Source organism: Henckelia pumila, unplaced genomic scaffold (genome assembly GCF_033568475.1).
Source record: "Henckelia pumila isolate YLH828 unplaced genomic scaffold, ASM3356847v2 CTG_461:::fragment_3, whole genome shotgun sequence".
Lineage (NCBI taxonomy): Eukaryota > Viridiplantae > Streptophyta > Magnoliopsida > Lamiales > Gesneriaceae > Henckelia > Henckelia pumila.
Window position 1 is genome coordinate 13,891,446 of NW_027331831.1, and position 15,230 is coordinate 13,906,675.

At 34.8% G+C, this 15,230-nt stretch overlaps 1 protein-coding gene across 1 annotated transcript; it reads right to left on the reverse strand.

Moving 5' to 3' along the window:
- Positions 1–3,702: 3,702 nt before the first annotated feature.
- Positions 3,703–14,612, reverse strand: LOC140872297 (myosin-1-like). Its single transcript, XM_073275119.1, has 23 exons — positions 13,543–14,612; positions 13,029–13,130; positions 12,803–12,946; positions 12,567–12,717; positions 12,454–12,481; positions 11,506–11,671; positions 11,324–11,387; positions 11,188–11,201; positions 11,020–11,104; positions 10,780–10,883; positions 10,547–10,685; positions 10,294–10,412; positions 10,028–10,180; positions 9,792–9,881; positions 9,496–9,573; positions 9,056–9,214; positions 7,936–8,142; positions 6,849–7,054; positions 6,624–6,759; positions 5,643–5,772; positions 5,410–5,556; positions 4,974–5,041; positions 3,703–4,630 (listed from the first exon to the last, which is right to left on the reverse strand). The coding sequence occupies exons 1-23, from the start codon at positions 13,843–13,845 to the stop codon at positions 3,971–3,973; spliced, it is 3,453 nt and encodes a 1,150-aa protein (XP_073131220.1). The 5' UTR covers positions 13,846–14,612; the 3' UTR covers positions 3,703–3,970.
- Positions 14,613–15,230: the final 618 nt, after the last annotated feature.

Consider the following 15,230-nt stretch of genomic DNA (forward strand, 5'->3'; position numbering starts at 1 on the left):
TGAATAGGGTGGTCATTCTTCCTCCAATTTCGCTTAGAGATTCTCCTGCTAAGACTAATTCTTTGGTCTCAGGCATGGTCATTTCTCAAGCTATCTTAACAGATCTCATTAGACTCATTTCCAGAAGTTTGATAAATCCTTCTTTATTGAGATCTAAAGTTCATGCTGCTATTCTCATAGCTGATGTCCAATCATCTATGAGATCTTTTCTGTTTTTAAAGTTCAGAACATCAAGGTTTAACATAACCCCGTAAGGATGTATCGGATCTAAAACAGTTTTGCCGTAAGGAGTTTGATGTAGTGGTATCTTACTCCTTCTTGACCTGGTTCTTGCTGGATGTGAATTTTCCCCAACATGAAACTCACTACGTGGTTCTTCTGTTTTAACCACATATCTTGGAGGATTCCCTATGGGTTGTTCACCTTTAGGGGAATTCATTTTTAGATCTACTACTTTGAGATTCGCAAATGAATCTTCAAGATCTTGTAGATCCTCGAGATTTAATCTTTATAAAGTAGTCATCAAATAGTGTGTTTTTTTTTCTGATATTGCTTTTATAAGATTAATCATCATTTCTTCATCGGTTAAAGGTTTTTGTACCAATTTGGTTTTACCTTTCTGATATAGCAAAGGTTCGGTACCAAACGAGAGTGGTAACCTTCCTCCTGTATTACCTTTTCTAGAATCAGATGTGTGTTCTAGATTTATGATTTTTTTTTTTTGAAGATCCTTTAGAGTTCCAAGAATTTCATCTTGTTTCTTAAGGATTTCTTCAATCTGCCGAGGTATTTCATACAGCTGATTTCTGTAATATTGTACCGTCTTTTGAATTTCTCTAAGATCTCCGGAGAGTTTAGAAGAATCTGGTGTAATTTCTAAAAATTGAGAATTATATCATATTTTTTAATCTCTTCAGAGCGTATAAAAGACCCAAGTCTTTTTAACTTCTGTGGTAAAGAATCTATATTAAATATATTTACTTGTTTATGGTATTTCATGTAAATGAAATCCTTCTGGTTCAAACTCTCGTTTGAATCCATAGTTTATTGAAAATCTCTTTCTCAACAAAGAAAATATGATTTAATGAATAATATTTAGTCTGAATAAAATTACCTAGGCTCTGATACCATTTTGTGAGCCCTAGGGAAACTTTAATACAAAATATCAAAATAAGGATAGTAAAGGAAATTTTTAGTTTGAAGGACATATCAGAAAAACTTTTTGTTAAAAGAGTGATGTAATTGGGAACGAAAAAAATGTTAGTATATTTATCACCAAATTTTTTTATCAATAAATTTTTTTACTGAATGTTCAAAAAAATAATAAATAAATTGTCTTTTGGAGCTTTCACCAAAATTGAGAACAATTTCTAAAATATTTTGGGCAAAAGTATGCGTGCCAATTAAATATGAATGAATATTATCTTGTCTTTCCCGCACACAAAATATTTTTGTAACGTACAATATTTTTTAGAAAAAAAAAATTTAAATCAATTGTATATAATTTATAAATAACTCGACATCTCCAACCCTTCTTTATAATGGAGAACCAACCCAACTCTATTTGTACTCTCTATTTTGGAGAGTTTCACAATGATCCTCCAAATATGGAAGATCAATGTAGATATAGAGCACAAGATGATGACGTTAATTACAAAAAATTCTTTTCTCGAAAATCTTTTTGTATTTTTTTAAAATTTTATGGCCCATTTCTTTTTTAAAAAATTTAAATTAAATTTTTTTTATTTATTTTTAATTTATTTGAGGTGTTTTATTTTTTTCATTAATAAATTGTGATTTTAGTGTTTATAATATAATAAACATTAAATGGAAATAATGAACAAGATCATGACTAAAAAAATGTGTAACACAATTTATTACAAACGAGTCAAATAACGCAATTAATTCAGTTGCAATACATTATTTAATTATATATAAGTGTGTTTGGAAATGGAAAAGAAAAATTAGAAAATTAGAGTATTGGTTAATATTTAAAGGATATAGGTTGGATAAAGTTTTTGAAAATAGAGATTACCGGTCTCTATTTTGGAGGATGGATGATGAAAAATAGAAAATATGAGTTAAAGCCTAAACATTCTGATTGAAGTTGTGGATTAAAGCTAGACTGATTGGGTTGGATTGCATATTTCTGGATCATTAGATATCAAGTTCATGCTAATTGAAAATATGGGTGTTCATTGGTTGGTTCGGTTCGATTTTCGATTTTTTATTTCGATTTTTTTGGTTTTCGGTTTCAGATATATATAATCCGAAATCCAAATAATTTTCTTTCAGTTCGGTTTTTTACCAAAATGGTTCGATTATTTCGGTCGATTAAATTCGATTTTGGCATTATTATTTTAATTGATAATGTAATATATTTTAAAATATGAAACGTTATCTTCTTAAATGATTTCATTGTAAAATCTTTAAATTTAAAGTCTAAATAAATTACTTAAATAAACAACAATCAACTAAAAATTATTAAAAAAATTTTCCATTGTAAAATATAAATAAAATTATTGATTTAATGAAATTTTGATTTTTTTTTAGCCGGTTTAATTTTGACAAATATCATCATCGAATCAAATAAATTTCGATTTTAACAAATTTCAACTTTCCTCCCACGATGTCCACATGAAATAATCTTATCTAAATACTAAAATACATCAAAATAATATCTCAAAATAACATTGGTCAAATATTTTTTTTAAAAAAATAACAATGAAATATACAAAAGTACGAAACAAAATTAATAAACATATCTTATATATAATTTTGTTGTCATGGGCGCTCACAAACATCTCGTTACTCCCATAAATACCTAAAAACAGATATTGAAGATAACATAATTATATATATATATATATATATATATATATATATATATGAGTAATGATACCCTGCACACCCTTACCCTGCACACCTGTGGGCACCTGCCTACGTGGCGCGCCCACAACCACACAATTGTTATTTACAAAAACTGGCTGACCAATCATGGACCGCCACGTATGCGGTACTCATGTTACCCTGCACACCTAGGGTGCAGGGTATCATTTCTAATATATATATATATATATCATTTCTAATATATATATATATATATATATATATATATATATATGTTTTGATCTTACGCACCCTTATTTATATGATTTTTGTGAGCGACTATAAAAACGCATTGATAGGTTTCAGTAGTTTCTAAAAAAAACACTAAAATTCACTTGTGTGTTTTAGTGGTCGCTCACGAAAATCCTACACATTTGGATGTGTGATATCAAAACTAATATATATATATATATATATATATATATGTTTTGATCTTACGCACCCTTATTTATATGATTTTTGTGAGCGACTACAAAAACACATTGATAGGTTTTAGTAGTTTCTAAAAAAAACACTAAAATCCACTTGTGTGTTTTAGTGGTCGCTCACGAAAATCCTACACATTTGGATGCGTGATATCAAAACTAATATACATACATCTATATATATATATATATATATATATATATATATATATGTTTTCATGCATTTGAATACACTCAAATACACTTGAAAGAGTTAATTTTTTAAAAATGAATTGTAGCCAATGTTAATCTCCCCTATTTCTTCTCAAAATAGCCCATAAGATAGTTTTTGAGCCAAAGCCATTAATTGGCAACTATATTTTGTAAAAAGTAAATGCCTCATTATCAGAAAGAGAGATCATAAAACAGTGTCATCAATCAGCACGCACACTTGACCTTCCGCATAAATGAAAACCAAATCTACACTACAGAAAAAAGGCAATGCCATGAGGAATGGCATTTGCAATTTTCTTCAAAATCATTACAAAAGCACAACTACAAGTCCATCTTTACAATCTTATCTGTTTACATTACCCACAAACTTGACACAAACTTTGGCAATGTCAACTCAAAACTATGTATAGTTCAAGAAAATCCATCTCTTGGGGGAATGAAACTCAACTTACCCTTGTACTGGTCCTCCCACCCCACCATTTCTTTTTCGTCTTCTCTCCAGAGCCTTCTTCGTGTCCAAGCTTATGAAGAATCACTTTGGTTTCCCTTAATCTTGATCCGTAATCTTTTTTCCAGGCCTCGAACATATGTTTCAATCTGTGAAGCTCGAGATCAGGATCCAGACCTGCCTCAACTTGGCCTGATTTAACCTCGATTAAGAACTTGGCATCGTCCCCGAATACTTGACTTCGTTGCTCAAATTCATCAGCTAATCGACCTATAACGTTTAAACCAGCATTTGACGATCTTTCTCCAGTCTTTTCATGAATACCTGTGTTGCTACCTGTTTCCCAGGTAGATTCTCTATCATCGTTTCCATTGAGTGAGGCATCTGAATTTCTTTGAGAATCGTCGAAAGCTAGGCTCTTTCTCGCAATGGAAAGACTAGATTGAAGCGACCTCATTTGTTTCTGCCACACTTCTTCCATGGACTTCATTTTTAGCTCATATTCAGACCATCGATTCTCATATTGTTGCAGCCTTTGGTTCAGGACCTCATCCTCTTCTTCTTTCTCTCTCAAAGCAGCTTCAGCTTTAAGAACACGACGATGAAGTTCAGCAAGAAATGATGACTTTACCAGCACTTCTTCCGGCTCGTTACCCTGATTTCCAGTTGCGATGTAAGAATTCAAGTTTTCGGATATATACAAATACAACAAACAAGCTGATTTTTTCCAATTAAGCAATGAAATGGAGATGGAATTCCATTTCTCTTAAAAAAAAAAAAATAGGGCAACATAATATACAAAAAAACTAAGCTGTAAATAGGTATCATGAGAAAGCACGCCAAGGAGAAAAATACATATCCAAAGACAAATATATATGGCATGTCATTAGCTGGATGTGTTCACAAATTGAAGCGTTATTGTCAATTGCTACCACAACACACTAACATGCAGTCACATAACATTTTAAATGATCAACCAAATACCGAGTCCCAAGTACCTTTCTTTCTCCGAATTGCAGCAACCCTATGTCTCCCGAGCATCTTCGAACCAACCAGCCACGAATAACTAAGAAATAAAATAAAGGGCAGAGAAATATGAAATTGAAATACCCTTTTCCCTTATGAATGTTACAGCTCTATCACACAATGTCTATGATCAAGGATTCAATGGAGAATCATGATATTTAATTTCCCTGTTGTGTTTGTCTTAAAATAAATCTTTCTCCAGTTTTTCAAGAAAGAAAGCAGGTATAAATCTTAGTAGAAGTGGCAGCATCTTTTTTGCTTTTTTTTTTTTTTGCTGAGAATAAACCTTCAGCAGAAAAATAAAACCGCCAATTATACCTACCTGATGGGAGTTTATGAATTTTACCAAATTAATAGAATTGTTTACATTAAGGTAGTTGTGTCACATTATTATGTAACATAGGTTACCTGATTGTACTAAAACTGACGCCTTCTTCAAATTTCTAAATTTTTTACGGCAAATCCTGGATTTCATTTGCTTTTGGATGGAGATAGCGGCTCGATGCCTTTGTAATAGTATTGCATAATGCTTTCTGGTTTTGACACCACGGATAACTGCATTGAACATGTCTCACAGCTTAGAAAAATTTTACTTAGTAAATGCAATCCCAAAATACATATCCATATAGACACAGACATACACGACTGAAGTGCATCAATGCCCCTCCTCAAATCTTTCAGATAGGATCGAGCTTTATGACCCCTGTAACAGCTTTGAACACACAATATACCATGCAGAGTACGAGTTCTTGTATCCTCAAGTACACCAATCTGAAACAATTCACGGCATGATTAAAATTGAGTGCCAATGCAGCCTGATAATTAACACACTTCTCACATAATGGTTAGCGAAAAACAAGGGAACCAAGTTCTTGAACAATAGTAAATTTGTACTTGCCCACGTTCAGAGAGATACCATAGATGTACCACGATAACACAACACAACAGAAAGTACTATTGAAAAATAAATCCCTTCCGAATATTTTGTAACCAAGTTCCGCAGGATTTTCGAGTGTCTGTGGTTTTTAATCTATCTGTTGAAATATTGTCCCACATCGGTAGGATAGAGTTCTTGGGAGTCCTTAATATAGACAAGGACAACCCTCACCTCTAAAGCTAGCTTTTGAGGTAAGTTAGGCCCAAGTCTCATTTCTAAACATGGTATCAGAGCTCAGACCCTCCGTGTGTGTTGGACCGCCCATAATTGGGCTGCCTATAGTTAGGGTTCCTGGGAGTCCTTAATATAGACAAGGACAACCCTCACCTTTAAAGCTAGCTTTTGAGATGAGTTAGGTCCAAGTCTCATTTCTAACACTATCTATTCTTGCATGTTTTTCATTGATGCATGTAACAAACTGACATTGAGAATTTTCCAATACAGGCAACTTTCCTGAACTTTAATGAAAGAATATCTATGAGTCACGACAACCACGTCAAAGTTTAGGCAACTCGATACTCGTTAACACAAAATTAACATTGCAAGCTAGCTTGACGAAACACTCTAATAGGCACAGATAAAATTGGAAACTGTTTGACCTCATTTATTTTCAATCAATTAATAGAATTCAGAATATCAAATTCCTCAACAGTGAGGGCTATAAGAAGAGAGGATTTATTCCCACCTGTCCAGTTCGAAAAAACAACTTAGTGTAGCCAACTTGATACATCTCTGGTAGAATGTTAAACTGGCGAAGAATTGCCACTGAAACGCTGAGTGGATCCTGTGATGCAGCATGATCTAATAGAAGAAAACCATACCTAGAGAAAGAGGCGGGTGAGATCACATTGATAAATCATGGAATCTAGTGGGGATAATCAGTAGAATAATCAGGTCTTTTATTCTTTACCTTCTAGTAAACTTTTGATGCGACATTCTGGTAGGAAAACCAGCTCTCGATATTCTAACAACTTCTAAGACTCCGCAGCAACGAAGCTGTTGCAATACCAGCCCTTGATTGTAGTTACCAGGAGATTGGAAATCATTGGGCTTTATACAACGTATGAAATGTGGTGTTGTATTCTCAAGATGTTGCATCAGTAGGAATAATTGGCCCTGACTAACAAGAAATAGTAAGAAAATGAGAATAATAATTAAAAGTAAATTGTTTAGGGAAGTATAATCATAATCTAAATGGTCCACCTTTGTCCCCAACTCCTCTCCCCAAACTTGAAGAACATAGCAAAAGAATAGAGCAAGTATTTTTTCCAAATTATCAAAAACTGTGGCAACTTGAGAACCCTTTTTCCATAATTTTCATTTTAGTCAATGTTTAATCACAGTAAAAAGAGGCCATCACGCTTGTCAATTCTACAGACCATGTGAAGCTTGTAAATAAGATTTACAAAAGCCCCAACTATACAATGGAATACCAAATACGATGAGAACATACATAGAACCATAATATGTATGACATAGTATGTTAGCCTTGCTGCTGATTAACCAGGTTATGTCCAATTTATTTGCATATACTTTTGATTTGTGAAATAATAATATGATCGTTTGGACAAAGGAACAGATATAGAACCATAATAAATCTAGAATTCCAATCAGTAGGAATCTTGATTCTTGAGGATTCCCGATTCCATTAGTGCATGTAAAACTATGATAATTCTGAACCTAGGAGAACCTTTGACTTGATAAATAGATCAGCCCTTAATAATTCTTGAATCCCCCAGATTCACGAAGTGGGAGCAGATACTAAAAATATGACTGTCCTAAAATAAGTTAAAAAAACTCAGGTTAGGGCACAATTACTATTATTCATGGATACTAAACAGTGTCAAACACTCACACACACACACATATATAGCAACTTAGATACAACATTATCATTGAGCTCTTGAATGCAAATGTTGCATGTTGATCTATACAATGTTTGATTGCTGAGACTTGAATGTTCATTTATCCTCTGATTATCAAGATTGAGAGGTTACCTTGAATTTAGTCGTGACACTCAATTTTTGTGAATCTGGTCCACCAGATTTATAGAGTGCACCAACTACGGGCTTCTGGGATTGAGTAAGCATGCTGGAAGCAAACGCCTGTGGGAGGTGGCAAGTACAAGAGGACAATAGCTGGATGGAATCCAAATGCAGCAAATCTCGATTCTTCTCAAGAAAGCCAGTTGTGTCATACATGACCTGGAAGGAGCAAATAATTTATTTAACATCCACAGAGCAAAAACAAAAAAAACAAACAAACAAACAAACAAGCAAACATTAAGAGGTAACCAGTGTTCTAAATGGCGGTCGAGGCGGCCGCCTAGGTAGGCGGCCCTCGACCGCCACGCCTCGGCATGAGGCGGTTGTTTCAGGCGGCCCGAGCTGCTAGGCGGGCGAGGCGGACGGCGAGGCGGTCGAGGCGGGTGCTCGGGCGGTTGAAGCGGTTGAGGCGGCCAAGGCTTTTTAAAATGAGTTAAGGTTCATAGTCAACTAATTTTAAATTCTAGTCAAAAGTCAATACATTTTAAAATCCTAGTCAAAGTTTATCTATTTTAAAACTCTAGATCTTGACTCATTTCAAAAACAATAGCCACTTTTTTTTCATTTTTGCTCTCCCATCCTCCACCACACACCTCAGCCGCCTGCCGCCGCCCGCCACCCATAAAAATGCTTTAAAAAAATTCAACCGCCTAGGCGGTAGGCGGTCACGGACCGCACCGCCACCGCCACCGCCTCCCGTCATTTACAATACTGGAGGTAACTGGGAACTGTTTACACGAAATATTTGAATTTTTATGTGTTAATGAAAAGTCATCAAAAATAATGCAACCTCAAGAGCAAAGTAGCGCCACCAAAACAATTTTATGTGTTCCACAAATGGTACACCAAACGAAAAAAATTAATTTGACATACACAAGAGTCTATAATGAATAATCATCCTTCAGGAAGTTCGGTTCACCATAAAAACTCCAACATAATGTCTGCCCCACAACCAAGAAAACTCAAAAATAGTGATTATTTTTTTTTCCTTTTTCATTCTTCAAATGGTTGTAACAGATAAAAATATGGATCAGTAGTCTATCCACAAAAAAATCAGTAATAAAAATAATACCTCTCCAGCATAATGGCAAACGGTGAAAGCTTTGCCTCTTTCTCCTCTAAAACAAGGATTAGAATTCAGATGTTGCTTAAGCTTATTCGCAAAACTCAAATCTGTGCCATTTGGAAAGGTTGATTCTTCGTCTAGCAAGGATTGTAATCCTAGTGGTTTCTGCAATAAAGAAAACAAATGCCCAAGAAAAACTGATGAAACCACATTCTTTGCAGGAGGTTCATCTGCCAACCTCAAATTTCCTATCATACATCAAACATGTTCCTAAAATACCAAAGAATACACACCCAAATAAAAAATTAGGAGAAGAAATTCACCCAGATTATCACTATTAAACCTCATAAAAACAAATATGGAATATAATGCTAAAAGGTCCATCAGCTTAGTCAAAATTAACAGAATGAAGCCATTAGTTGCAAATTGTAGGAAAAGTGTCATACCTTCTCAAAGAGATTGAGACAATCTTGGTTATCATCAAATTCAACTTTTGTCCAGTCAATGCCATCTTGAACGTATTCCTAAAGAAAAATTGGATAAATTCCAGTTCATTGGAAACTTTAAATTTTTCACTTACTATGTTCAATGTGTTGCAAAAGAATATTTGCAGATTCAGGAGAGTTAATTAAATTCAGAAGATTAGATAGAAATTATACATTATCACATTTAATCTTGAACTATGAAATAACTGCACAGCATTGGTTAAAGTCTTACAGAATAGAAGACAAATGAAGATTACCTCTTGTTCCAGTTTGAACAAGTGGCGGTTGAAATGCTGTTGCAATCTTTCATTGGCATAATTGATGCAGAATTGCTCAAAACTATTCCTCTAAACAAAAACAAAACGATGAGCACAACTACAATTGTAAAAGAGAGAGAAACAGGAAAGCTAAGGAATTGTAAACGATGAGCACAACTACAATTGTAAAAGAGAGAGAAACAGGAAAGCTAAGAATAGATATAAAAGGTTCATACCTCAAATGATTCAAAGCCATAGATATCGAGAATGCTGATGGACCGTCCGGTGCGCTTTTTACCTACTGCTAATGATTTATTGATTTGTTCAACAAGCCAATCAAACAAACAAGAATAAATAGATTTTGCCAATGCATCTCTCGTATCAATGGCCTGAAAGAATGAATAAGAAGCCATGAGACAGTTTCACATAAAAAGGTTAAAAATTCACCAAAGGCGGCGGTAACCACATTCAAAATAATATAGTTCCTTGTAGACTCTCTAACCTGAGATAGAGTAAGCTTTTGAACGATATTGTCGTTTCCTACTCTCATTTTCCTAGTAGATAATGCTAGCTTTAGTTCCTCCACATTGCACCCAATCAATGTAGCAACATTGATTAGACCTGAAATTGAACATACAAAAGAGAAATTCATGCACTGACAAGGAGGTATGCACATTCAAGCCATCAAATCGAAGATTTGCTATGCAATGCATACTAGCGAAAAAAATTCGCTCATCATATGGAAATATCCTCACCTTCATCCACCACTGGTTGAACGTGGTTTTCACAATCAACCACCGTAAATGAGACATTTCCCAGCCACAAAACTGCAGCTAGCATTGCAAATACACTATCTTGATCTTCTTTATTAACATGAACAATGTCCAGTGCTTCCTGGGATTAGCAAAAAGATGTACAACTAAGTATGTTTAGATCAGATGAAATGGTAAACATAAAAAAACATGAGATTAACCATAAGGTTCAATACCATAACTACGCGGAACTGCTCGGCATCGTTAACCTCAGAAATTGTATAGCAATTGCTCTGTCTCAAATAATTAAACTCATCCGCATTCCGTAACTTCAATTTCTCTGTGTAAAAAACACCAAGGTGCAGACACAAATGAGACTATAAGAAAAGAAAAAGATATGGACAAGGACTGGAAGATAAAATGATATTTGGGACTACAATTGGAATATCTTAGTGTTGATGTATTATATGTTATACCTTGTAGGGTGGGCAGAGCTCCAGCACAAAGCTGATAAAAGATATGATATGACCTTTCTCCCTCAGAACATTGAACCACTCTGGACTGTTCATCATAACAGTAAGCCAGAGTCTTTTATATCAAACAAAGAAGATGATTGAAATCAACCAAAGTAGATTAAACAATACCTTCTCGAGTAAAACTGAACGGAATGGACCGCATCAAAAGAAAAATACAAGAAAGATAATATAATCAGTCGTGGTAATTTACTAAATGGTGATTTTACTTCAAGTTCATTCATCATTGTGCAAGTCAAGTTCTTACATGTTTGAATCCTGGCACCTGATATTTTTCCAGTTTCACTGAAGTGAATTTCAATCAATTTTCCCTGCAAAAAAATTTGTCCACGTCACTTGAACTCTTCATATTATCACACTCATATAAAACAAGTTATGTTGATTGCACAGTCAAGTCGAGGAAAAAAGCTAGCCTGTGGCGCAACTTACGAATCGACTTGAGTTATCATTTCTTAATGTTTTCGCGTTGCCAAAAGCTTCCAAAATTGGATTTGTTTTCAGAATCTCATACTCTATTCCACCACCACCTCCCAGGGCAGCTAGGTACTGCATTGCTATTTTTGCAGTTTCCGTTTTTCCAGCACCACTTTCCCCACTAGATTAATAGAGAGAGCAGAACTATATAAAGGTCAAGGGAACTCTACACAAGTAAAGAGCTCATCAAGTGAATGAACAATAAGCAGCAGCGTAAAAATAAGTTAGCCATTTCTGTTTTGAAACAATGAAGATGCAGTGTGCCAACCCTTTCTAGCAGTTTAAAGACAAATAGTGAAACCGAAAGAACAGAAGCCACACACTCTCTTTATTAAGATACTGTAGAAGATATAATATGGCATAACGAATGCTTATAGTCAATTCATGAAAAAAAATACTTATGTGATTCAACAGTTCAGTAATTATAAGCTGCACGATAAATGCTTCAGAAACTACGAAGAACAACAAAAACTAATTGGTGTTTGGTCTGACTTTTAACTACTTTCAGTGTAAAATCTTTGATAGTTATTTAAAAAGAAATGCTGTTTGGTAAGAAGTTGATTTGATGTTTTGTCCTTTGAAAGTGTCATGCGTATGTTTTTAGTGATTTTTTTGAGTGGAGAAATCTCCACTTAGTAGCCCTTGTAAACACAGACTAAGTAGTTGCGAACTGTACTTGCATATCATCAAAGTCCAGAGGCCAACCGTCGTAATAGCATGATATTGCCATAAGAAACTTATATTGCAAATAGGGGAAAGCAAAACACAAATAAATTCAAAAAACGAAAAATTGACTAGTAACTATAACATGGTGCGACAAACTTGTCTGTGTAACATGAATACATGACACAATGAAGCAATGAAGAAGAGCTAGAAGAATACAAAATCAAACTAATAACTGACCTTATAATTATAGATTGATTCACCTCATCTGCAGAAAAATGTGTGTTAAATCACTGCAGCAACTACCTCGGTAGCCAATTCGAGTAGTAACGATGGTGCATAAAACAAATTACCTCGGATAATTTCCCGAATAGCTGTATCTGTGATGGCATATACGTGTGGGATCTCCAAAGATTTGCACTTGTATGCTTCAATATAATTATCACCATATAATGGCAGTTTCTTAAAGGGGTTAATGGCAACCAGAACAGGACCTGCCTTGGTCTGAAAGGAATCGAGAAGTGGGAAACAGAGCATCAAGAAAAATCAAATATTAGCACTAATTTTAACAGTAAAGATGCACACTTACATATATCATATCATGATTATATCTATACTGAAGATTATGCAATACTGATGGTTCATTTAAATAACTTAGTTGCATAAGATCATCTATGCCATCAAGTATATCAGGATTTGCTGGCAACAGAGCTTCCGAATTCACTTTCAAAACCTACATGGGAATAAATGTTAGAGAAGGATGAACTCAATTGCTTAACAAAAATAAAACCACAATGCAAAAATTCTATGCTCACTTTTCCCTCGGCATATGATATCAATGACTCGTTTCCAGAGGTCCAAAGAATTGTCCCCAGCTCCCAACTACCATCAGGCAGCTTAAACCAGGATTGAAGCTTCTGAAATGACAAAGTTAAAGTATTAGGTGATAAGGCAATTAGAATATTTACCTGATTGAGGGTATCTTCAGCCAAAATAATTACGTATTCAACAAATATCAGACGTATTTCCAAATCAGAACTTTTTGTCTCGTGTCAGATAAAATTATATAAAAGAGCTTAACCCAACCCCTTTGACAAATCAATGCCTCATTTTCTTCAATGGGAGGTAGTAAAGAAGAAACTCAAGAAAACAACCATGGCAAGAACTGAAAAAACATGCTCAGGGCAGAACAAAGATAAATGTTACAAATAGGCATAAAAAACTATCTCGGAAAATAAAGAGAAAATGGAGTATAAGATATAACTTAAGGGATGGACTCCAAATATGCAAGTATCTAACAAGAAAATGAAAACTCCTGTGTCTATATACCTTCTTTGATGCATATGAGGTGGTGTCGCTCCATTTAGAATCAGCATGCAGATGTTCGAATGACCGTATGGTAGTGCCCACAGTCTGAACATAATCACCATCATCACGGAAAGAAGCCGCCCCGTCTTTGGTTGACAAGTCCAAACTACAATATGGTGATTCCTCATTAACCGAGCCAATTTCAGCATTGCTCAGCGGTTCAACAATTTCCAACATGCTATCAGTTCCCATAGACGGAAAATCCACGGGAAGTGACTTCATAGACTGAAGTGAAGGCGAACCCTGTACTTTCTTCTGTGACATTTTCCTCAATGAATGTCGTATTTTTCCCTTTGTTCTTCTTCAGTTCATTAATCACATTCACAGAATTATAATAATTGGATCAAAAGGAAAGCTTTTTCCTTCCTTTTTGCTCTCAAAAAGTGAATCAAGCTTTAACGAACAGGTCCCACATCCTCATCTGCCAAGCTTAATGGCGGGGACCATACAGTTTCCATAATCCTCAAGCGACTCCTCACTAATCAGTCACATTCTCTACAGCAAATCTCCAACCCCACTAGCAAATTAGATATAATCAATAAATCAAAGCTTACTCCAGATTATTTGGGAAGGAAACGTCAAATCTTCCAGATCAGAATCGCATTTAAGTTGTAAATACTTAAACGCGTAATCAAATCAAAAAGATATAGCCGATAGTTAATCTTCAATCTCCAAGCAGATATCTTGCCTCACAAAAAGGAAAACGTAACGTAATTCTCGCACCAACGATCTTCCTCTGCCAACACAAAAAATCTCAATCTGGGTTTTCGTTAGTGACTCACTACGCACCTCAACCGATCGAATTCGGCTAAAAAAGAAAATGGAAAGAGCATAATTTCATGAGAGATATATGAGCAAGAAATATCACAAAACATCATACGAGTGAGCAAATGCAGCCCAGAATGAAGCAAAAACGGATTGAACAACACTCAAAAACTTACGACGAGTAGCAGTAGAAATGAAAAAGGAAGAAAACCCAGTGACAGTGGGAAAAAAAAAGTAGAAAAAGGCAGCATTGGGCTTTAGCTTTGGGTGGGGAAATTTATCCTTTTTTGTGGGAAAAATAAAAGCCAAATTAGGCAGCCATTGATGATTGATGGGGACATGGAGGGAAGAATGGCACCATTTGATTTTCAAATTGTTTTTGGTACCAAATACAAATGTATTCCAAATTTCCAATTACCCTTCTTTAAAGCTTGGTCTTCAGTTACGGCTACGATTCATCTTTAATAGTTTTTTTTTTAAGTAAATATATTTTTAAAAAATGTTGAGTAAATATAGGATTGTAATACTTTTTTTTATTGATTTTTTAATGAATATTTAAGAAATGTGAAAATGTTAAAGAGATCGTTGTTATTTTCACATTTATTTGGAAATATTCGTAATTGTGATAAGCTTAAAGTGAAGTCAACGTAATTAATTAACCAATAAAAATAAACAATTTAAGTTGTGTGGGGACCTCGGGTGCTAATCTCAATTCTAAACATATAATCTATGTTAATCTCGATCGAGCAACAAGGTAAGAAGCAAACCAAAATTATTATTATTTTTTACCTGGGCGCGTGGGCGCGCCCATGGCTCGGACCAAGGCACCCATGGTGCCTTGGTTAGGCGCGGTCGCGCCTTCTGGGCTGAGCGGGCGCGCCTAA

What these genes read in the sequence shown, in the direction of transcription:
- LOC140872297 (XM_073275119.1), bottom strand. Translation starts at nt 13,845, where the DNA reads ATGTCACAGAAGAAAGTACAGGGTTCGCCTTCACTTCAGTCTATGAAG. An exon ending in ATAATCATGATATGATATAT is followed by an intron (nt 12,718 to 12,802) that starts GTAAGTGTGCAT and finishes GATTCCTTTCAG; the next exon opens with ACCAAGGCAGGTCCTGTTCT. An exon ending in GTCTCAATCTCTTTGAGAAG is followed by an intron (nt 9,215 to 9,495) that starts GTATGACACTTT and finishes TCTTTATTGCAG; the next exon opens with AAACCACTAGGATTACAATC.